Source organism: Chironomus tepperi, unplaced genomic scaffold (genome assembly GCF_022539635.2).
Source record: "Chironomus tepperi strain 1889 unplaced genomic scaffold, CSIRO-AGI_Ctep_v1 contig_87, whole genome shotgun sequence".
NCBI lineage: Eukaryota > Metazoa > Arthropoda > Insecta > Diptera > Chironomidae > Chironomus > Chironomus tepperi.
In genome coordinates this window covers 634,250-658,650 of record NW_027226209.1, presented here as the reverse complement: position 1 = coordinate 658,650, position 24,401 = coordinate 634,250, and the positions used below count along the sequence as shown (strand labels likewise).

At 31.3% G+C, this 24,401-nt stretch overlaps 1 protein-coding gene across 1 annotated transcript; it reads right to left on the bottom strand.

Annotated features, from left to right (window-relative positions):
• Positions 1-4,044: 4,044 nt before the first annotated feature.
• On the bottom strand, positions 4,045-24,336 carry eya (eya transcriptional coactivator and phosphatase 2). Its single transcript, XM_070635234.1, has 9 exons — positions 23,310-24,336; positions 16,897-16,946; positions 8,241-8,842; positions 8,008-8,176; positions 7,327-7,939; positions 7,061-7,256; positions 5,568-5,679; positions 5,264-5,505; positions 4,045-4,781 (listed from the first exon to the last, which is right to left on the bottom strand). Exons 1-9 carry the CDS (start codon positions 23,394-23,396, stop codon positions 4,600-4,602), a joined length of 2,253 nt encoding a protein of 750 aa, XP_070491335.1. The 5' UTR covers positions 23,397-24,336; the 3' UTR covers positions 4,045-4,599.
• Between the last annotated feature and the right edge of the window lie 65 nt (positions 24,337-24,401).

The following is a 24,401-nucleotide window of genomic DNA, read 5'->3' as shown; positions in this document are numbered from 1 at the left end:
AGGCAAACACCAGCAAAAGAGTCAAGAATTGAGAAAGGAGCCATAAAAAAATATTTTTCTCGGATTATGTTTGCTCCCCGCAGGATCTTAGCGGTTGGCATACACACAGTAAAAGAAGTTTTTCATAATCTTATGATCCGTGCATTGAAGAATCAAACCACCATGAAATTTGGATGAAAACTAAGAAGCTACTGAATTGAAAAAATTATTATTATTCCTACATAGACTTTTGGAAGCATAAAAAGATCTTCAACATAATTAAATTTCTCACAAAAGAGAAAATCGCCTTTATGTCGATGCTGTTGCTTGTTGCTTCATGATGATGATGATGATGGTAAAAAGGTCGCTTATTGTTATGCGCTACTGATTTTTTTTTTATTCGTTAACGATATTCTTAACAAATTTTGATTGACGTAGGCCCTCTCAAAATGAGAATAAAATGAAACCTTCTGTTTAGTTTCAATGCATAGCCTTAATTTCTTTCTACAATGTTGGTTCCTTTTTCTTTTTTTACTGCTGCACACAAAGGCTGGATGTTCATTTTTTTCCTCAACATTTTTTTTTATGCTGCTCTACATAAATACATAAGGGCATTAAATTTAGATTAAAACCACACACTTATTTGGTTCGCAATCAATTTGTATTATGCTTTAAAGATTCTGAGAAATTTTCTTGTGTGACTTAATAATTTTTTTATTTGAAAAATGATGGAATAATGAGATTTTGAAGGGCAAGAAGTGGAAATTTTTTAAATATTCATTTGATTGGCATATGATTTATTTAGATGATGTGTGATGGCATGGCATTAAATGGACTAATTAACGATGAATAATGCTTGTTGAGCAATTTACAATAAATGTTCCGTATCCCAAAAGAGAAAATGGATGTGATGAACTTTAACATGCATAAAACACATGGGACATTGATTTGGAAGAATCTGGGAACTTTTGGGATGCTTAGGAATGTAGTTTTAAGAGTAACGAATGATTTTACAAGTGAAATGTTTGAAAAATAGTTGAAAATATTTCAACGGTTATTTTATGTTCAAATTATCTAAACAACTACAATTAGTTGATTTCCCTTTTGAAGGTTGTTAGTCCCCTCAATTGAAAAATTCAGTTTGTTTTCGATTTTCAAGCGATAAATCAGCAATTAATATCATTTAATTTAGTAAGTAAGTATTCATCTTGTTCTTATGTCTTCTTAACGGCTTCTAAGACCATTCATTTACAACTTACAGAAGAGATTATATTCAAAAGGCTCCAAAAATAATTCGTTATTGATCAAATAAATATTCATCAACACTAAAGCAGACCAAATGAACTTCCAGCACCTTGTAGCTTCTAAATGTTTGCAAAATAAAGCCTGATGTTCTTCAAAATGAAAGTCGAGGTGAGTCTTAACAGTTTTGTGAAAAAAGCCTTTTTAACATGTGTTGCTCTAGTATTCAATGACTTAGAAAGTTGGAACTTCGAGATACAGTAATTATCTGCATGGAAACTCGTAAAATATTGATTCCGTAACAACCATATTGTCAATTTAGTTCTTACAAAATTAATGGCAGTTCTATGCGTAATTAAGTTTGTTTAGAGCAGAATAAATTTCCATAAATTACCACTTCCTAATCAATAAAAATTCAATAATCTCCAAGCTCACACACAATAGCTTAATGCTATCAAACAAAATTCCCTTATATGGCTACCGACATTAATTTTAATTTTCTAAACATAATAAAATGAAGATTTTTTTTTATGAGAATTTTCAATAATTTTGTTTGTTTCATCATTATGAGGAGCCTCTTAAGTCTGTCTTAGACTGACAGCTGTAATTCAGTCATTATGATATTTACCATTAAGAAGAATATTTTCTAATAAACTTGAGAGATCTCCATTTATAAACAATTTTATGTCGGCTGTGATCATCTTTACATAATCACATGATTGCGAGATAGATAAACTATTGAAAAATCTTAACATAAACATTGAAATTAATATGAACATAAAGGCACTGACTGAATATCTCTTTTTATTATCAATTTGGATTTATAAGGCATGCATACACACACACATTTTAGGTTTAATAGCCCACAGTTAAATGGATAAAAAAAATCTTTATTTTGCCACTTTAACAAGTTTAAGAAATAGTTGAACTTGTCACACATGTTTGACAGACACATGGTCCATAAATATGTATTTTTTTCTATAGTCTTCCTTATTCTCCTCCGTCTTTTTAGTCTTGTCATAAATGTATGTTTTGGATCTCATGGTTGAGCAAATTTCTTTCATTCTCTTTGTGGTGTTTTCTTGCCTTTTTTTTTTGGACAGCACAGTGCATTTATGCAAACACATTTAAGATATATGCATAAGGAAAGCATAAAGAAGAATGAAAGATTGAATGGAAACAGATTTCCTCAATTCTTTCATATGTCAATACTCGAACAAAAAAAAATCCTTTTCAAACATTTTTAAATATTTGCGATGCTATTAAGTCTTCCTTTCTTTCCATTTCACTCTCTTTGTGTATTTCAAGAGACTGACTTTGTTTTGTTTTAACGCCGAATTGTCCTTTTTTGTTTGATTCGTTTCCATATTTTCACATCGCATCCTTTCTAGTGACTTTCATGTGGGGCATTTGATGTGAATTTGTTTGAATTGTGGACGACGAGTATGGATTGATGGGACTATTAAGTGTTATAGAAAATTATTCTTTTTTTGCAATTTTGTGTGATGACTTAGCTTTGAATTCAGATGAACTGGCTAGTAGTAGAGCTTTGTCCTTACTCTTCACATATTTTAGGTTCACTCCAACGTTATGCTTAGTTGATGACCATTTTTTCTCCGAGTGGTACATTGCAGCAAATGGTTCCGCCATGACAATTTCGAGTCTTATCGTTATTAACTTGGTAAAGCAATTTCTTTTCAACCACGATGTACTGTTCAGGTTCACTTTGACAATCTAGTTATGAAGTTCATCCAAACGACACAATATAGCAAATTTCATGATTCGCCATTAAAATGCCAGATGATTAAAAACTGGCGTCACGATCCTGTAAGGGTCACTTTACGTCTAACCGTTGACGCAATGACGTTGCGGTACCTTATTGACCACAAAATGCTGTTTGAGTTAGTTCGTGTATTGAGTGAAGTAATGCAGATAAGTTTTGAAGGATTTGCTTGGTTTCGTTAAGTTTGTAAGACACAATAGATTCTATTGAAGTTGAATCTCAGTCCTTTCAGCTCAAAAGATTTAAAAAATGAAAAATTTCTGATTTTACTTTTTGAATTTACACATTTTATTTTATTTTTTTATTTTTATAATATTTTTCATGTAAATAGTTACAATAGTTTTTCAATTAATATATATTTTCATCATTATTATAATTAATTAACTAAAATTTGGCTATTCGATCGATTCACTTTTTTCTGTCACTTTCATTATGTACATTATATTGTTCATCATCCCCATTACTTAATCTAATTTTGTTTTACTTAGTATACTTATATAATATGTTGGTTTGAGAAGAATTTTGGGTTTTTTGGGTAGTAGACTTGTTAGGGTTTTAAAAGATGTTTTTGATAAGTTTTAACAAAATTTGTAAGAACTAGTCTAACGTAAAATTAATGTCTAACATGCCATCAACGAGTTATAACGCGCCAAGGGTGTAATATTGATGAAAACAGTCAAAAATTATCAGAATTTAACAAAAATTTCGTAATTGATCAAATGTTATTTTATGTCATGTTACAATTCCATTCTCTTGGCATTGATTTTGTGTGTCAAATTAATTTTTTTCATTTAAATCGAATTCGAACTCTTTTCTTAACAGCACAAATCGGTTAATCGATCAAAAATCAGACTCCAGACCGGTATAACTTTGGCTATTTGCCTGATTCCATTTAAATTCCGTTAATTTTACAGGATTAGGTTTGAATCCATCAAGATACCGGCCTGTTCCTGAATTTTGGATGGATTTATCAACTCGTACTATTCAAATTGGAAGTTTAAACACAATCATTATTCTGTAAAGTACTTAAAATGTTCAAATATTTAAAAATCTATATGTTGGAACCAAAAATATAAATAGAACCAAAGTATCCTCTAGTCACTCTGCCCCAAAAAAGCAAAATATTCCATACCAAACTCTTTTTTTTATCATATTTATATGTTTTTCTTTTTTATATTTTTAAAGTGCGTCATTTTTTGTCTGATACAAGTAGAATTTTTTAATAGTGCTTTACAATAAGATTTCTCAATTAAAATTTATTCACTGGGTTCACTATAGTTAGTTACTTATTAAAATGATTTTAATTTACTTTAATTTCTCCATGTTGTGTATAAAAGTTAAAGTTACTTCTTCTCGTCATCATTAATACCCCATCAAATTTTAATTTTTTTTTTCACTTTTTTTGAGCATAATTTTCAAAATTAATTTGTTAACTTCCTGCGTAAACATGCAAGGAAGCATTTTGTCCCGCAATAAAAATTGAAAGAATTTTAATTAAATTGAAGAATTTTGTTATTGATAAAAATACAAAATAAAGTGTCCACATGACTTTAATACTGCATAAATATGATTGAAATGGATATAAAATTCACATTTCATAAGAAGCCCATTTCTAGTGCGGTATACAATGCCTTAATGTCTTTATGTGTTGATATTCTCCAAAATGGAAAGTTTAGATTCTTTGAGGCTTTCTCCTCGTCCGCTCCATCACCAATGACAACATACGTGCTTTTTCGTCCGAATCTTGTCACGATTCTCTCGAAACATGATTCTTTGCCTGTTTAGGGATGAAGAAAATGACATGAATTAGTTAAAAAATTTGAGATAACTTTTATGGATCTTAAAGGCATTCAAACAACCACGAATGACATACTGAGTGAAAAAATTGGAAAATAGTGTCTCTAGGTCAGTATGACTCTGGCGTAGGGCTGGAGCTGATATCCCCGATTGTGGCATGGTACGGCACAACTGATAACACTTTGCCATAATTGGCATACCACTGTACCGTACCAATGGTGCACCTAACAGGCAAAGAGACCACTTTTGAGTCCTGCATCGATATTTTTGGACCATGACGGCATGATCTTTGCCTGTTAGGATACATATACTGTACCAGAGAAATCGGTTCCTGGATTTTGTCAAATCCGATTCAAAGCCAAAGTCACGCTATCTTGCTGACACTATTTTCTGACATTTTCACGTGTTGTCCTTCGACATCAACATGCCAATAATCAAACTAAATTATCAAATCGAACTTACCAGTTTTAGTCGCACTGTAAATATTTTCTATTGGAAAGACACCGCCCAAATTAAACAATAAAACTTTTGCCAATGCTGGCACTAATTGTGTTGTAGTCACAAGAACATTTACGCAATTTTCTCGTTGAGCAATCATACTAAGACATGTTGATACAAGTGAAGCCCAATTGTCGGTAATTAATTCAATTTCACTTCTGACTTGAAGCCATTGTTCACGTTTTGGACCGAGTAGACCGCCAACACTGTGGATAGGAAATAGAAATTTAGTAATTGACAATCAAGGATGTTTATTAATAGAACTTACTTATTTCTGTATGTATTGTAAATTTCCTTAATTTTACGATAACGAAATGCAAGCTTTCTCATCCAATCAACACCACCACGAACTCCATTTGGCAAGCAAATATTTGGTGCTCCTGAAAATGGGAAAAAAGACATAAAATAAAATTTCATCCATCTCCTCTAGTTCTATATGTTATTTTTAATGGCAAAATAAATATTTGAAGACGTTTTCATCATCAAACAACATTTGGGAATGTCATGTTGAAATGTGTGCTTAAGCAAGAGACATAGACGAAAAAATTGTAAAGGAACAGAGACAATTATTTAGGCGAGGGTGAAATGCGAAATGTTTATTTAGCAAAAGTCAAAATAAAAAGCATTTCATTAAACCCTCAAATCAAATAGACAGAAAATTGAACGGAACAAAATGATGAGTTTGGGATGATCCATATGGTTTTTCGTGAATCAGAGTTGGAAAGTCGGGTGTGGATGGGGCGACTTATGGATAAAACTAATGTGGCTTCTTTGAGGCAACTATGTTTTGATTTTGAAAAAGGCATGCACTTTAATGTAGTCCACATGTCAGTCAAGCGGACCATACAATTAGAAGTTATCTCTTGGAAACTGCTTCATGCCAACTGACTGGCTACTGACAGTGAGAAACCGGCTGATTCAAACTACATGGTCCGTTTGATTGCCATTCAGAGAATAACATTTAAGTGTGTGTCCATGGAGGTCATCTCAATATAATATTACTGAAGTTTGATATTTACTCCTCAACATGCCAAGACAATAGACCACCGAAGGCTCTTTAACGCACAGTTACCATTTAAAAATGCAATAAAATCTAGAAACCATTTTGATATTTTTAATTATTTACTATCAGCAGTATAGACTATAAATTGCTTTACATATTTAATGTATCAATGGGGGTTCTATGACTATAAAATTCAGATAAACATATTTCATATTTTTCCCCAATGCTAACTGCTTAATGTTCAGTAGTTCCTGATTGAGAAGTCTGAATTCACGAGCTAACTGAACTGACAGGCACGCAGCAGCAAACGAAATGTTTAGTTTAGGCTAACTAGTTCAGGGTAGCTTCCATTTTTATGTTTAACCGTCAACCAAGCATCAAAAAGAGAAGGGTTCTCGTTACCGAGACAATGATTTCAGTTTTGGATGGGAGATTTGTCGAGTTTACAAGTTCAAATCAGAGCTAGATGTCGAGTCCGAAGCCTCAAATCAGAGCTTAAAGTCGAGATCAAAGCTTCAAAACTGTGCTAGAATTAGAGTCGACTAGACTTGACGTTTCCATTTCCCCAGTCGATTTCCCAAATTTTGTCCCGAAACTTCGTAAAACCATAGCCGATGCCTTAACGACTGATGTGCTGCTTGCGTTCACAATTTTTGATTCCCATCAACACCCTAAATTCCAACCATGCATCCCCATATCCATTAAATTTCCATTATTACCATTACTATCTAAACAAAAATGGATGACAATATACATACCTTGCGCATTGCCAGTTTGAAAGCCATCAGTTGCAAAATTGTAAGTACTTAAATCCTGTCCATTATCATCCGATGATACATCATCAATATGAACTTGATCACATTCTTCGACATCATTAAAAAAGAAGTGATTATCAGCCATTGTGAAAATCATTTCTTCCATTCGATAACCCATTTGAGCGGCAAGTGTTGGATCCTAATTTAGATGAAAAATAAGTTAAATTAATTAAATGAACTAAAATAAAAACAGAAGCAGTAGAACAGACCTTATTGTATCGATTTGGATAGCTGCCAGTTAATAATGTATGAAAAATTATGATTGTTTCATCCAAATCCCATATAAAGACTCTTTCCGGCGGTTTTACATTCTCGACCGAGGGTGTATCATTCAATGTTGATCGCGTGGGACTCGTATTCTGTTGTCGTCTGCCACGTGCCTTCCCTTTTGATGGAGTTGACTTTGTTGCTGTCGCATGATTAGACGTATTTGGTGATATTGATAATGGCGATTGTGGTGAATGTGCTAAACCTGACGGTGTACCGGGTGTCTCGGATGGACTTTCGGGCATCGCTGCAATATGAAAATTTTGACTACTGCTTGATCCCGGTGAACTGACATAAGGTGAATAATTTGTATTGTAATATGTATTGTATTGATCATTATTAAGATTGTAATATCCCGTATAATCTTGTTGCGATGTACCAAATTGTCCAAAGTTGTTATAGCCATACGTGGGATAAAGTTGTGCTGAATTATTATTTGTGGCGTAACTTGATGATAAATATGCAGCATTTGGCGATGGAATTTTTGATGATGATCTTGTTGTATATGCGGAACCATATGCAGATGGATAGAATGGTGGTGTGTATTGTTGCATGCTGTATAATTTTGAAAATATATTCACATTAGTACATGATATTTAAGGATGTAATGTCCATTTTCATACCTGTTATAATAATTATAGTACTCTTGCTTGTGGTCATAAGCATTTGAACTTTGTGTAGCGTCTAAATTTACAGTATTTGTACAGAGAAATGCTGAATCTAAATGAGAAGGCGCTAATGGTAATGCGCTTGCCTCAACCAATGATGTCGGACTCTTTATTTCTGTTTTTACTAAACATCAAAATGAAACTCAATTAAAACTAATTCTATACAGTCATAGAGCATGTATGCTTACCAGAATTAGACGGTCCATCACTCAACCAATGTGACATTCCCAATTCAGATCCCAACGAATTAGAACTGCCACCACAAAGTGAATTTGTTGTTAAATGTATAGCTGAGCTACCAAGCGATGATAAAGCCGTCAAGCCTTCAATTGGCGTGGGATGATGTGCTGTTATTGCCGTTGCTGCCCCGCTGCTTGTTGACGAATTATTGTGTTTTGTATTGTGTACACTTCCAGATAAAGATGTTGTTGAATTAATATGATGATGATGCTGATATAAATGATTATTGTTATAAATATTATTATTATTGCTCAATGTTGTTATGGACGCACTGGTGGGTATTGATGATGATGACGATGATGACGAAGACACATTCGTTGGTGGTGTCGATGCAGACGATACAGTCGATGTTGATGATAAATTTAATCCACTTATTAATGATGGTGAATTTTGTTGTTGTTGTTGCGTTATTGTCGTTGATGACAAATTTCTATATTGATGATTATGCAGCAATGATTGATTTGATGGTGAATTTTGATGTAAATTATATGACGAGAGTAGTGGCGATACGTTACAATCACTTTGTGTTGAAATCTCTGAACTACATAATCTGTAAAGACAACAAGAATTGGAAATACGTTAAACTGTTATCATTCCATTAAAATTTACGCCCCTACACATGCTACATTAACAGGCGTGCCTCGCATGTGATTTTTTTTTGCATGCTGATTCCGTTTTATGAGAGTATGGACCAGAAAACAAATGAATTATTAAAAAAATAAGCATATGTGCCACAGATGTCCATATTAGAAGTCTATTAAAGATTTCTAAACAAAAAGATTTGTTTTTTTGGACCTTAAAATATGAAAATAAACTTATTGTGGGCTTGTGGATGCAATCAAGTCAACTTCAAGTTCCAAGAAATTCTCAGAAGACACAAAATAATTTATTTAAAAAAATGAAGAAAAATTGAGTGGATCTCCTTCAATTATGTGTAAAATGCAAGATGTTTAAGACAAAAAATCCCTCGAAAAATTTCAAAAAGGAGTCGAATTAAAGGCAGTGAATGAGCACATCTTATTACACAGTCTAATTAGTCACAACTTTTCCTTTCTATTCTCGCATCATAATTAGTGTAACAACATTTTTAAAAATTTCTCTCCTTTCAAATAAATGAAGACACAGAAAAAAAAACTAAGGCAGAACGTTCTCCTTTGAACTTCTTTCCTCACATTCTTGACATCTCTTTAACGCATGGATGTCAGCAATTTGACAATCACTTATGGTATCTCTTATTATTCATTCACATGGAATGTTTATTTGACAAACAACGATGCACACTGCGGTCACAGAAACGATATAGTTTTTTGAGATGATTCAGGTTTAGAATCTTGGTATGATTTATCGTTGACTTTGGATGAAATATGTAGCACTAACACTGACAGCGCAAATGGATAGAATATAGGATTAGGCTAGTGTGAGACTGTCTTAACATCGGATTCGGTATGGACGCGGTACCATTTCAGTAATACGTTATCTCTAGACCATATTCTTGAACTTTTTGGTGCTTTGAGCTATCCATTGAAATTAACAAGTAAAAATAGTCTTTGAGCACCAACTTGATGATTTAATAGCTAACTCGCAAGCCACAGGGTGGAGAAATAGTCAAAAATCGTGCCCAAGCCAACGTGACTCCGATTTCAAGCCAAATTCGATGATTTTCGGGTTTTTAGCCATTTTTGCGCCGTATGCTTTCCTGATAATGATTTCTGGGTTATATTTGAAGCAATTTAACATCAGCACATGCCTTATGACCGGGCATGGATCCCAGAGAAAGCAAAGCCGAATTTTATTGCTTTTTCGCATGTTCTGGCCATGTTAACTAGACTACATAGTAAGACACACATATTAATGCGCCTTGGATCATACAACTGTGCAGAGTTTGAATTCTATTGTCTACAAAAGGCAACAAGTTGTATGGACTGGCAATTCATACAATTTGACTAATTAAACCCAAAGTATCTCAGCCTAGTCAAGTCAATTCCAAGGAAAAAAATCATTTCGATGAGAAATCATCATGCCCATCATTATTATGCTTACATGTATTTTATTCCTTTTTATTATGCTTTTCCGTGAACAGACATAGATGTGCCTTTTTGTAAATCATGAAATAAATCATGAAGCAACAAATGTGTCAAGTGTGCCTGTCTCTTTTCTTTCTCATACTCATACTCGAAATAATTTGAAAAATTGACGAAGATATAAAAAATCTGTGAATGAATATTTTTCTTTTCTGGTATGTCCTTTTTTTCACAGAAATAAGAAGACCCAAAAAAAATGTGTGTGCATGTGCATATTTCTCAATATTTTAAGGAAACAAGAACAATATTGGAATGGAAATTTATGTGTCAAGTGTTTATTTTTATGTGAATGCATAAAAATTTCTTATGAGAGGAGAAGCATGAAAATGAGTTTTGCATGCTGGACGGATAATTAATGACTTGTTGCAATGTGCTAATTTTAAGAGAAAATATTTTCAGGCAAAAGCAATTAAGATAGGGAAAAACACGATCTTTATTTTCTTTTATGTAAATTTCTTCTCTTTTTTTTGCATTTCTTGATTCTCTTTGTTTGTTTTCTCAACTGCTGAATGAGAATTTATATGATGTTCATTCTTAAAATCTATAACTTCTTTTGCTTCTTTTGTTTTCATAACAATTCTGATAGAGAAATACAAAATCAGTAAAGCAAATAAATTGGAATTAATGTTCTTTTATTCAAATCTAATGACTAGCTTGTAAGTAGCAAGCATTTGTATTTTTTGGAGTTTTTCTGACATATAGAAGAAAAAAATATTGAAAAATTGCAGATTTATGGAAATTTTATGTCTCAATTCTATGGAAAAAATGACATGTCGAAAATATTTTGTCGATACAAAATTGAATTTTTGGTTGCTTAGGAAATGGAATCGATTCTAAAGCTTCAATATGTTATAACTTAAAGTTAGGATTTCTAATGGAAAAGTTGAATTGACTTTAAAACCTGATTAAAGTTCACAATGCAAAAAAAAAAATCTGATTGCTTCGATCAAAAATTAAAAAATATTTTTGAGGGGGAAGAAACTATGATTTTTAAAAATATTTTGTTTGTTTACAAAAAATTTGGATTGAAAAATTTAGAATTTCCACAAATTTCAATATTTGACACTAATATTCTACTGATTAAATGATTTTACATCTACTGTTCTATTGATTAAAAGTATTTTGGTTTTAAAAACCAGGTTTACTGATGAATAAATTGCAATTTTAGTTTTTCATATGAATATTTCTCGAAATAAATATTCTCGCGTTCAAAAAATAAGATTTTGTCCTTTCTTAGAATCGGGCAAACCAATTTACTAAGCTAGAATTGATACAATAAAGACGATAAATACTGCGATCTGTTATACCCAAGTTGTATCATCCCCTTAAATTGATTTAAAGAATTCTTATAAATATTCCATTTTCTTATAAATATTCCAGTTCAATCTAACAATACCAACTTCCTACGCTTCAAAATCCAAAACAATTTTTCGCCCCGCCTAACTCAAATCCATGCAAGCAATCCAGAACAATTCCAAATCTGATCATACAACTTTGTTGAAAAGACCATTAAATTACAATAAAAAATCCATAATGCAATAAACAAAATTAACAAGTCATAAGAAGATTAATAAATAATCTCAATCTTTCACAATATGAAGCATCATTAATTTACATACGCTTCTCACAGCGATACAGCATAATGAAAAATTTCATTAAGCTGACTAATTAAAACAAATCTTCATGACACTTTCATACAGAGAAAGAATTTACATGCATTTATGTCTGGTTGTACTATGGGATATTTATCTACAATTTCATTTCTTGCTGTTGATGCAAGCAGATTATCATCTTACTATGTATGCGACTGTAATATTTTACAGTGTGCTTTTTTCTTGAGCTAAGTTGCTTCAAATTGTTCGCATGATTTCATAAGTAAAGACTTGCCGATGAGGCTTGTTCTAGGACTTTTTATGGACATTAAGCTAATTTTGTATGATTTATACTCGATTTGATGTCAGAAAATGAAGGAAAATCACATTTTGATGTCATAGGTCTTTGTTTAAGCACAAATTAGTTATTGGTTCTAGCTCATACAGGAAATCTAATGCTTGGTTATCCTGGAATGTCGTAATTATTGTGCGAATCATTGCCATATTGACACAACTCCATGCGATGATTGCATCTGTGTAGAATGTGATGAGAATCGAACCCAAGTCCTCACAGAATAATGCTACAGATTTCCGATCAATGATTAACCACTCGGCCACAGATATCTTGCGTACGTACTGGTCTATTCGCCTAGATATGGTTGATATCCAAGAATTCCCTTTTTCATGAGCTTGAAGTCGTGAACTTGATGTGAAGTTGTGTTGACTTTATCATAAAATCCGAGTCGACTGCCAAATTTGCCCAAAACTACTTCAAATTTCTCAAGTTCCAAATTCAACACAATCCAAGCAATCATCTCCATCCCAATACAAATGCGCTCCAGCCTACTCATCACCCATCTAATCATTTCTAATTAATTTTGTAAATGCTTTGCATCATGAAAGCAATTTGTTACAAAAATGCACTTTTATTAATGTTTATTTGACGTAAAATTGATGTAAATTTTTATTTCTTGATCTCTAAACTCATTTTTATTTATTTAACAAATAACAAACAACATTCAATGTATGTAGGCATTAAATCATCGTTACTATGACGAGCGTGAAATGTGAATGAGGTTTTTAAGCATGCTGAGATTGCCTTCAATGTCGTTAGAATTGTTTATTTAAGCATTTAGAGATAACTTTCTTTAGTGACTTCCATCTAATGACTCTATTTATTTACTTTGCGATGAAATTATCGCTGCGCAAATTTCCGAGAATTGTTTGTCCATTATGGTATTTATTATTACAGAACTTTGTTGATATTATGGCGAATTTTTGCCGCCGGCTTTTCAATTTTATATCCAAGCCTTCGTCTTGTTCCTTCATTCTCGGATTGTTTTTGTTCTCGGAATGTGTAATTTGATAAAATTTAATCCAAAATGAAGAGATTTTATTTTTTTTTTCTCGGTCAAAAGCATAATCAGCAGTAGCATAGAATATGTTGTCAATTCATAAAAACATATATTCTGATGCGATAATCATCAACAGATGATGAGATATTGAATGAAAACAATTTTTAAGGGAGAATTGAAATGAAAAAGGTATCATAGGAAATTTGATTCCATATCCTCAAGGTATGTATGTAAGTAAAAAGGCTAACTACACATTAAGCACACAATTTAACATACATAAAGAATCTCTTAATCCAAAAATACATTTATTACATTCCTTTATGTCTTGTACATTTTGTGGGTCCCAAAAAACGACTCGCAGGTGAACATGATGAGCATGAAGTTATCTAAGATTTTACAGAATATTTGTTGTAAAAATTTTCTCATTCATTTCATTTTTTTGTGATTTTTTAGAATTTAGGTCGTCTTTTTTGGATGGAAATTTGACACTTTTCATCATCCCCAAATCTCTTTTCTTTGGAATTTTGCAGAAAAGTTTTTGTCCATTTCTGCCTCAAAGAACAGAAAAAAAAAAGGAAAAAGATGAAACAAAAGGAATTCATTGTCTGTATACTCATGTGCACATATAGACATCATGTCACTTTATGTGCATAATGAAATGAAATTATACCTTAAATATATGTTTAATTAAAAAACATTTCGCACAAGTCACTTAAAATTTAAGATTATAAGAAAATTAACAGATGACCTTTAACCATGCCATTCTACGTACAAAAAAATAAAAATAAAAATGACACAAAACAAGTCGTAAATAATTCTTTCTCTTCTCGTACGTTGCAAATTGCTCTACAACGTGCTGGTTATGGGGGTTCTATGGTTATGGTTTTTTGGTGAGTCAATGAGCTGTTGGATGTGCTTTTGAATGGATAGGCAATTGCTTAAATATTTTTAATTCTAGTTAGAATGGTAGCTGATATAGCCATAATACAGATTGTCATCCTTAGAACTAGGAATAAGAAGTCATTAAATGTCCTTATCAATTCGGGTTTGATCTCAAATGAGAACTCTTGAAAATTGGGAAAATTGAGATATTTTAAGATATTTACCCGAATTTTTAACGATCTTAATCAACTGACTTGGTTGACATAGTTAAATGTTAATCAAAAAAACCTTTAATTACAAGAATAAGTTACATTTTATAAGACAGCAAACAAGCAGCAGTGGCGTAGTGGTTAGAGTGTCGGCTTAACGACCCTTACGACCCGAGTTCTATCCTAGAAAAGTATGATCAGATTCGGGTGCTTTTTTGCTGTTTCTAGTCACATCAACTCGGTTTGTGTATTCGGGACACACAACATCTGAGTCTGACTGTGGACTGCTCCTCTTCAGATGAGATAATCATGGTACAAATCCCGAAAAATAGCTCAATAGTCAGTAAATTATTGAATAGTATAATAAGGATCATGGCAGTAACAAGAATAAAGTAGCAACTAGTTGCGATATTAGCCGTTACTAAATGCTAAATGCTTCCATTCATATGCCCCTATGCAGCCTCAACAATTAATAAACAGCAATAATAAAAACAAAGAACAGAAAAAATCCCGAGAACATTTCCATACATAAGTGACCCTATCCACATCACATGCACATTCTGTTCCATTCCTCTACAGTGACAATTGTCTTAAATGGCTTCAATCTGTTGAATAGATAAAGACCACCCCGTGTGATGAAGCACAACACCAGAGCAGAGAGCGAGAAAGAGAAATAAAAAATTATGCGTTGAGCATTCACTGTAATTATATGTTAAAATATCCCTAAAATCACGAAAACTCTCTCGGTCTGCTGTGAATTATACACCAAAAAAAAAAAAAACAAACATCAGGCCACAAACAAAATTCTTATTCGTACACCCAAAACAAATTTGTGTGAATCTAAAGCGTATTAACATAAAGTTTTATGTTCTGTCGTGTTCATTCTGATATCGTTTTTATGTTAACAGATGATATTTGTTGCCCAGCATTTCTTATGTAAATTTCTACTTTGTTTTATATACAAATAAATTCTCAATTCTCGATATTATAACACGAGCAGAGAAGAGGGAGATCCAACAAGGTATGGGTTAAAGACTAGAGTGAGATGGAGATACAAAAAATATATTTTATCTTGTAATTTACTGAGGTGTCAATGATAAAATAAATTGTGTTGTTTTCATGTCGTTTTATATTAAAAAAACATTTATAAAATACCAAAAAAAAAAGAGTTAAAATATATTTAAAAATGGAAATTGGAATCTTTCATTAACACGATAGACATGGTGATAATCGAAATAATGTGTATAGTGTGCATTTACATATTATTCATGCTGATGATTTTCTTTCGTGGATACACTTCTTTTTGTGTGTCTAATTCTTTTGTGACATTTTTTTTGTAAGTGGACATGAGCATTTATACGGTCATTTGAATATTACTAAGTGATTTTGTAACTTATGGGATTTTTTTGGGAATAAGATAAAAATATGCAACAATTCTGGATTAGATAGCAGTGATGATATGTATTGGAGATTAGAAGTTCGCTGTTTATGTTTTTAGTGATAAAACTTGAAATATCTGGTTTGTAGATGCATTGACTGCACATAAATAAAGTATAAAGTAAAAGTTCTGCACTATCGTAATTAAAATTTAATGGATATACATGAGTATGCTGCATACGTCTACAACATTGTTGCGATAATATTCCAGATAACTTATAGTTTCATGCAATCCAAAATCAGTTGGAATTTTCTCTTATTTCACTGTAATATTGTGAGTATTTAAAGCTTGTCATGTCGAAAACAATCTTTGTAATGGATTGAGAGATCGTCTTCTGGTAAGAATCGAACCTCCTTTGCAAGGATTGCAGATTTCTGGTCTATTTTCCCACCATTTGGGTAATATTGGCCTTATTCTCGATCTGGCAAAATATCCTTCATATGCCTTGAAACCCCACATTCTATTCTACTCTGATGATAAATTGACTATCCTGTATTTTTTGAATAATCACTGCTACTCATAAATTGAAGACTGATATATAGCAAGATGATCATTTTTTGATAATTTTTGATCACTTTTATCAGTTCTTTCCCAGAAAGTGCAAAGCATAGAAAGTTTCAAAAATTCAGTCCAAAGTTGACTTGACTCTCGTTTAGAACATAGTCACATTAGCAGTAAACCAGAACAGCACACTATGTTCACTAGGGCATCATATTAACAATAAGATGCGACATCGCCCAAATATCCCCATGACGGCTAAGTTCGACCCATTTTTGCGGCGAATAGTGCGGTTCACCACGTTATCCCGCCCAAGAAAAAAGTAAAAAAAATTTGAAAACTCTCCGATAGCACTTACACTATCAATTTTCATTAGAAATGCTTCTGTAAGCAATATGCAATCCATAAAATATTCAAAAAGCAGCATAAAAGTCCCGAAAATTTCCATGCAAAAGCAATTTCACAGTTGTTAAATTTCCTCAAATAGCTCGTGAAATTTATTCCATAATTCAAATATGTATAAAAAAAAAATTAAGTTATTCAACTTACCGATTAGTTTTATCACTTGTTTCTGACGGTTCTGTTTTTGCTCGTTTAACCTATAATAAAAACGAGATAGAGATAAAATATATAAATTAGTTAAAGGAATGATGTCATCACGAGTTCTTCAAAAAATATAGAGATTGAAAGTGTGGCGGAGTCAGTTAATATGTTAGTCAATGTATAAATAAATATTTTATGCTACTTGGAACTGTTTATGTTCAGTTTGAAAGAATTCAGTTGTGTAAACAAGGCAACATTGGCGGTATGAATTGCTTTATATGACAAATGTCTCAAGTATGATGACGAGTGTGATTTTTATATACACAAATAGATTTATGAAGAGATAAATAATGAGTCAGGAACTTCCGACAATGTCGATATTCTTAAAATCTCTTAATCCTGTCATTAGTTTATATTTTATGACATATTTAAAATATTAAATATCGTTGAATAATTAGTTTCACTTGACAGCATGCATAAATTGCATACATTGGGGGCATTGCTGGTACATAGCATTGAAATTTGACTCGATACATTGATTTTTATGTGATTTATTGGAGATAATATAAATTATTTTAAAAATGGCAATAAATATTTTGATTAATAAACTTAGTATATCAATTAATAATAATGGCATCGACAGAGTGAGACGGCTATTTGAATATAAATAAAATTTTATTTGATGAGACAGACTCCTGTGACTTTCTGGACTTTTAAAAAATATTTTATTGATGATTAACTAATTAAAAAATTTCATAAATTTCATAAAAGATAATAAATTTTAAAATTATTAAGCAGAAAATAGTCATTAGGAATTCCACGTAGCACTTTAGTCATAATTTTTGTTTTATAATCATGTCCCGAGTGGCATACATAAAGAAGAGTCCGTCATAAAGTGACTTTCATGTGGCATTTAAAATGACTACCAAGTTAAAGTATCTTCCATTTGTCAAGTGAGTCTGAAGAGTCTCGGTGACGGAATGGTTAAGTACTTCGGTATCTAATTATTGCAACACCGATCCAGCGATCATGAGTTCGAGACTCGCCAGGAACAATTTCCCACATGTCCTTTTCGAATCATATACAGTAGAAACGCGGATCACAGTCCTACCTTTGTGGACTACAGATAGTAATATCATCAAAGGAGTGAATCCAGATCTCAGGTATCAACACCAGGGTTGTTAAAAACAGAATCTAGAATCCAGATCTGTTTAAACTGTACTGGCGGAGGTCTAACTCAGCCTCTCTCGCTAATCCATTATTACCCGAGAATCACTCTAGTGCAGCTCTGGAGCCTTAAAACCTCATTAACATTCATTTGTGTAACTCGGGTTGTGTGCTCATTACTTCAAAAATTAAGCAACAATTTTCATTTCTAATCTGAATTTTAATTTCTTTTGTGTATTTTAAAGTCTCAATTTTTAATGACTGCATTTTAGTGCTTTGATCGTAAATAATTTGCATTCAAGAAATTAGGAGCTGGATGGACATTAATAAATTTAGTAAAATTTCGTTGACTTTTATTGAATTTCTGTCTGACACTTCATAATTTTACTGAAATTATTTCCTTGACATAGATTAGCTATTTTTATTGGTTTTTTGGTGTTTCATAATCTCTTTCTATTCTGTTTCAATTAGTGCTATATGGAAATATAAGGCTATTAAAGCTACACTTTTAAAATACATATAATCAAAGTCGTTAACATGATTTACTATTAGGAGTTTGGTTGAGTTTCTTATCTTTTTAAGTACCAAATTGTACAGGAGCTGTTTAAGCTACGTGTGGAATAGCTATGAAAGAATGAGAATCAGGTTAACGTACAGACTGAGAATTTGGACATATTGGGTGACATTGCCGACAACAGAGTCAGATAGAAGGCCTAGGATGTTGTAATGTAGGCTGCACATTGGAACGTGTTTACAATTAGTTAGGAAGTAGTTGCTTTTATTAACACTACTTAAAAGGAAGCAGCCTCTAGTTGTCAGCTTTATGATTCCCAAATAGAGGCCACCATGATTGAGCATTGACCAAGCTGTGACGAAGCCTTTTTCATTTATGAAACTCGATATAAATATGAATTTAACATAAATCTGTATTAATAACTAAAGACACTATAATTCATCAATAAAATCAAACTTTAAAATTTTATCAAATTAGAATTTTTGATGAATTCAATATCTAGTAAATGATATACTAGTTAGCAATCATAATTTAAAATAAAAAAGCATAAAAATTCAAATTATTCAAATAAACTTTATGTCACTATAAAAAAAATAATATTTATGTCCACATTCCTATTATAATTTTCATAATTTCTAATTAATCGCTTTTCTAATGAAATTAATCAGACGATTTATTGAGTTTAAAAATAATCTACAAGTCAAATACTTGAATAATAGATGAATGTGCGATTTAAAGATCTGAATAAACTTGTTAGTTATAAATTAGTGATAACTTTAACAATGTAAAATGAGACATTATCACTAATGAGTATCCAATTGCAAATTTTGCGCCAAAAATTACTATAGACTTTAATAAATAAGAAAAATTGGGTTAATTTTTAATTTTTTAAAGAGTTTTTCTCTTCTAGCGAGATTGAATTCTACAGGCAGTCGAAAAGCATGTTCATCTACATGACTGTGTTCATTATTATACTCATTCTGTATATCATAAGCATATTCTTTGTTTCCAATTAATATCACATTCTAAATTGAATATTTCAGTCCAAAAATATTCATATTCTTTTTGCTATTTATTCCTTAATTTTTGGATTATGGAGCAACTCAAAACAGATCAATGCTGATAGCCAAATTTCAAAAATAGTTAAATCTACTTGAAAAATCATTTCTTAAACTTCCGCATATTTTCCTTAAAAAACAATTAGCCAAAAAATTTGTCTGATCTAATCGAGTCTAAAGTGATTTTGAACATTATGGAAATACTCAAGTTCAAAAACTACCTAAAATATCTCTCGACACAGAAACAGTAACAAAAAAAAGTCCCAATATTCTCATCTCATTTCCCTCTCGTTTCGTTATCTAAACATCACAATCAGATTGTAAACCACAAGAAACCTGACTGACAAGATTCCTTTATAACATTTTTTTGTTCAACGATCAGTTAAAGAACGAAGTGAAAAAATAAAAATTATGTCTAAAATGTACCAACTCTCATGGTGTGTATTAAATATTCAGATGAAATTTTTGTCACTTTTTTTTGCCTTAACACAGTCAGATGAGAATGGAATGAAATTAAAAAAGAAAATGAAAATTTATAACATCTCATTAGAAATCAATTAATAAAACCATTAAATTCACACATCACGCCAATAAATTATTCATGCTGGATGAAAACAAATTTTTGTATTGAAAAGGCACAACATGAGTTGAGAGAGAAACTAAATAAATAAAAACTAAAAATCAATTAATTTAACAAAAAAAAAAAAAAGTAAATAAATGAAAAATATGTTAATTTATTTAAATTTGAATATTTATAACTGTTCACATGATATAATCTAGAAAATTTGTCACAATCGTTCCTTCTTGTCTGAAAAAAATTTTTGTAAGGTGAAAGAGTAAAATTATGAAAGTCCATAATTTCCAGAGACGTTTCGGCGCATTTTTGACTGATTGGTCAGAAATTGATTGATTTAAATTGAAAAAGCTTCTAATCGTTAATTTTATCAAATTTAGCAATAAACACATACAATTAATGAATATCAAAGTGTTTAACCATTTAACGGTTCCTTGAAATTCAAAATTTTTAACGGTTTTTAAAATTTCAAAAAATTTCCTTCAAAAAGTTGTTTACATTTTAGTTTTGAAATCATAAATTTATTAATTATCGCAGTTAGAGATTGTTTTAAGTTTTTTAACTGTTTAGCGCTTTAAACGTTAATAGGTAGTACAACCTTTTGTAATTGTGGTTAGACAAAACAATGCCAAGCTGCTTTACAATTATAATATCGATGTTTATTCTTCGGAGTTTAAGTAAAAACTGATCTTTTGTATTAAAAGGGGTTTTCAACTATGTGCAATAAATATTATTCAAAACTCAAATGAACGTTATATCTAAATCTAACTATTAAGGCAAATATGAGCTCACTACGATTTGAAATATCACTGACCAAAACAAACGACAGGACATAAATATCACTGACCAAAACAAACGACAGAACAAACTGCATAATTAAGCTACCAAAAAAATCAAATCTCACAAAAATACGCTAATAAGAGAGATAGAAAGGTTAAAATTCCAAGAAGCTCCAAGAAGTCTTAACAGCTATCAAAGGCTATTCATCTAGGCAATTCCCTCGGACACATTTTTTAAAAATATAAAATAAAAAAATGAAAAATTAATTCGAAACGTGTTGGACGATAGAAATCATTAGAATATTTATTTATTTTATTTTTATTGCGATTGAAATGATAGAGACGAGAAGGACTATGAAAATGATCATAGGTGGTATAAAGTCAATAAATGAATTGACAATAAATCTAATTATTGGAGACAGTTATGTTGATTTGAAAACGTCAATAATGAATTCTATTAACATGTAATAAGGTAATTGAGGTTCGAAACTTTGATTAGCAATTCATCAGATTATCCCCGGGCTAGACTTTAATTATTTATAGATGTATGAATTTTATTAATTAATGAGAATTTAATATTTGATGAAATCTACGAGAATCCATCGGTTTTTGTTAAATTCTTTGAATTTTTGCAATAGACATGGATCATGTCTGAATCATTTAGCAGACAGAATGTTTTATCTAGTCATTGGAATTGAATCATTTGATGACATCCTAGCTCGTTAATTCATGATGTTAGTCATCCACCCAGTAACATCACTTCTGAATAACTCCCATAATAATCAATAATAAAACCGAAGAATCTGACATCAAATTTGTCAAAAACAAAAAAAAAGGCCCAAAAATATAAAGTCGTGTACGCGATTAGCGGAATATATGGTTTCTGAGTTGTATAAGTGAAAGCCTAGATTAAATGCTTCTGATATAGCAATTTTACCGTCAATTTAATGTGATTTGATAATCAATAATTTGTGTAACTTGAAACCTGTGCCTTAAGAATAAACATAAGAAGCTGTTATATATTTTGGATACTATGAATGTTTGTGTTTAGTCGGTAGTTTTGGGTAGTGTGAATTTTGGAGGTATAAAAGGAATATTTTGGAGATTCTAGATTTTATTAATTATGTCTCTTTTTAATTAAGAACTGATTTGGGTTTAGTGATCTGATTAGGATGGGAATTTTGGATTGGAAACGACTCGTGGTCTGTCTTGAGATAGTCGAAATCTGCAGGCTTTCGAATCTAAAATGCATGAAATTCTTGGCCGAACCGAATTAGAACTAGTCACTAACTTGCATTTAACTAGTTATAACTGGCTCATAACGTATTTTTGTCCACTCGAGATTTACGTTTGCTACTATTTTTGTACAAAATCTTTATTAGACCAAAATCTGATCCAACTTTTCAAACTCTTATTTCAAGATAAAGCGCCGGCACTAAGAGATTAGGAATATACAATAAGAAATTGAATTAATTGACAACATTTCAATATTTTGCTATATACTTTAATTATATGAACTTGAATATTCCTGGAAAACATCAACACATTACCAATAACTACTAAGTTTTCATTTACGATCAGAATATTGCTGGCTTCATCAAGATTACTAAAGTAAAAAAATTATAATTCAAGAATTTTATTTCTTGCTGACTTGATTGTTGAGTTTAACAACGGAAATCGTCCATGAAATTTGTTAAAAGATTGACTGCAGTAAAAAGCGCAAACTGGTTAATACCGGAAGATTGGCACAATCAGACTGAATGAGCACATTAATCACAATTTATGTCACAATTCTAGTTACACTCCTCAAAATTCTAAAGGATAAATTGAAATTTTAATTGAATACTAAGACTAGATTTGAGTGGCAATACCCGAGTGGCACAAATGAAGGTTCTGGCATGGAACTTTAAAGGCTCCGCACTGTTTGGCGTCCATATGGCTGCCAAATGGAGGCGGCTTTCATTTGATGTTAATAAAATGTATAGCAGAGCCTCTAAAGTTCCACTGCAAAGCTTTCTTCATTTAAGTCGCTCGGGGAATTATGCAGCTTGTCAAGCACACAACTGAACTACAAGATTATGCAAACATAAACAGTTACTTTATACTGATTCACATGAAATTACATGAAAAAATCTGCATTTCTTAATCAAATTGCTTTCACTTTGATGCCAAATCAATGTGATGTGATAGTGACTTTTTATGACATTTTGAACATCGCAGTCATCGATTAACACAGATCAGCAAAGTAAGTAAATAATTCACAATGAGAAATCAAAAAAAAAATGTTTAATTAAAAATTATATATTTTGTTGTTTTTATTATAGTACCTTTGGTTCAATCTCTATCATTTTTTCAATCAGTCCTGCACAGCGGGGAGCAGCTGATAAATAACTACAAGGCATTAATGTCACCATTTCACATAAAAACTTTTTTTGTGTGTATAATAAATCGTTTTTTTGCTTTTTTCCTCTCTTTTTTGCTTTATTTCACAATATTATACACACACACTTGCTGGATCTGAATTTTTTTTTAACTCTGTCTCCATTAATTTTTTATTTTTGTCAATTATTCATTTTATTTGATTATCAATTATCAACACAAAAAATCTCCGTATTTATATTCTCTTCTTTTGCACATTTCAACACTCTTTATTATTTCATTTTTCAATTTTTTATATTTAATGCTGCTGTGGCTGTTCATTCAATAATTTCTTTTAATTATTTTCCATCATATGTATATATGCACAAGCAGCAATTCCATTTGAATTGTTTCATTCATTAAACTTTCTTCCTCACTGCATTTATATGCAATTTTGTTTCATATCCGTGGCTTGTTAATTGCTAGAGAATTTTTTTTTTGCTACAATTTGATATGCGTCATGTTAAATTAAAAATGATATCACTCATTGCAATTCATTAATTAAGTACACATATGTTACTAAGCTGTTCTCATTCAGTTTATCGCTTGCTTTTATGAATGACTTTTGGGGATAGATTCTTAAAATTTATTTAATTCTAAGCATGCAAAAATACACAAAAAAATTGTCACTCCATGCATCAACGGATGTTCCTTTTTGTGTGGTTTAATCTACTTTATATACCTTTTATAGTTAGTTTTATTGCAATAATCCACAATAGAGTTTTATTATTTATCACAGATATTCAGATTATTTTTTGACACTTGATCCTTTATAGCACAAATTCAAGTATATGGATTGTAATTCAATAGTTTCAATCAGTTTTTAAATGAAATTAATAACTAGCGGCTTTGTTATTTCCCGAAAAAAAAAACTTCAATTTTCACGAAGCCGTTGTTTGTCTCCGTCGTGTAGATTAAAAAAGCACACACTAATTCCTCGAGATCTCACAAAGAACTGAACTGTGTGTTGTTCAATATTGAATGAATATCGTAAATGATGA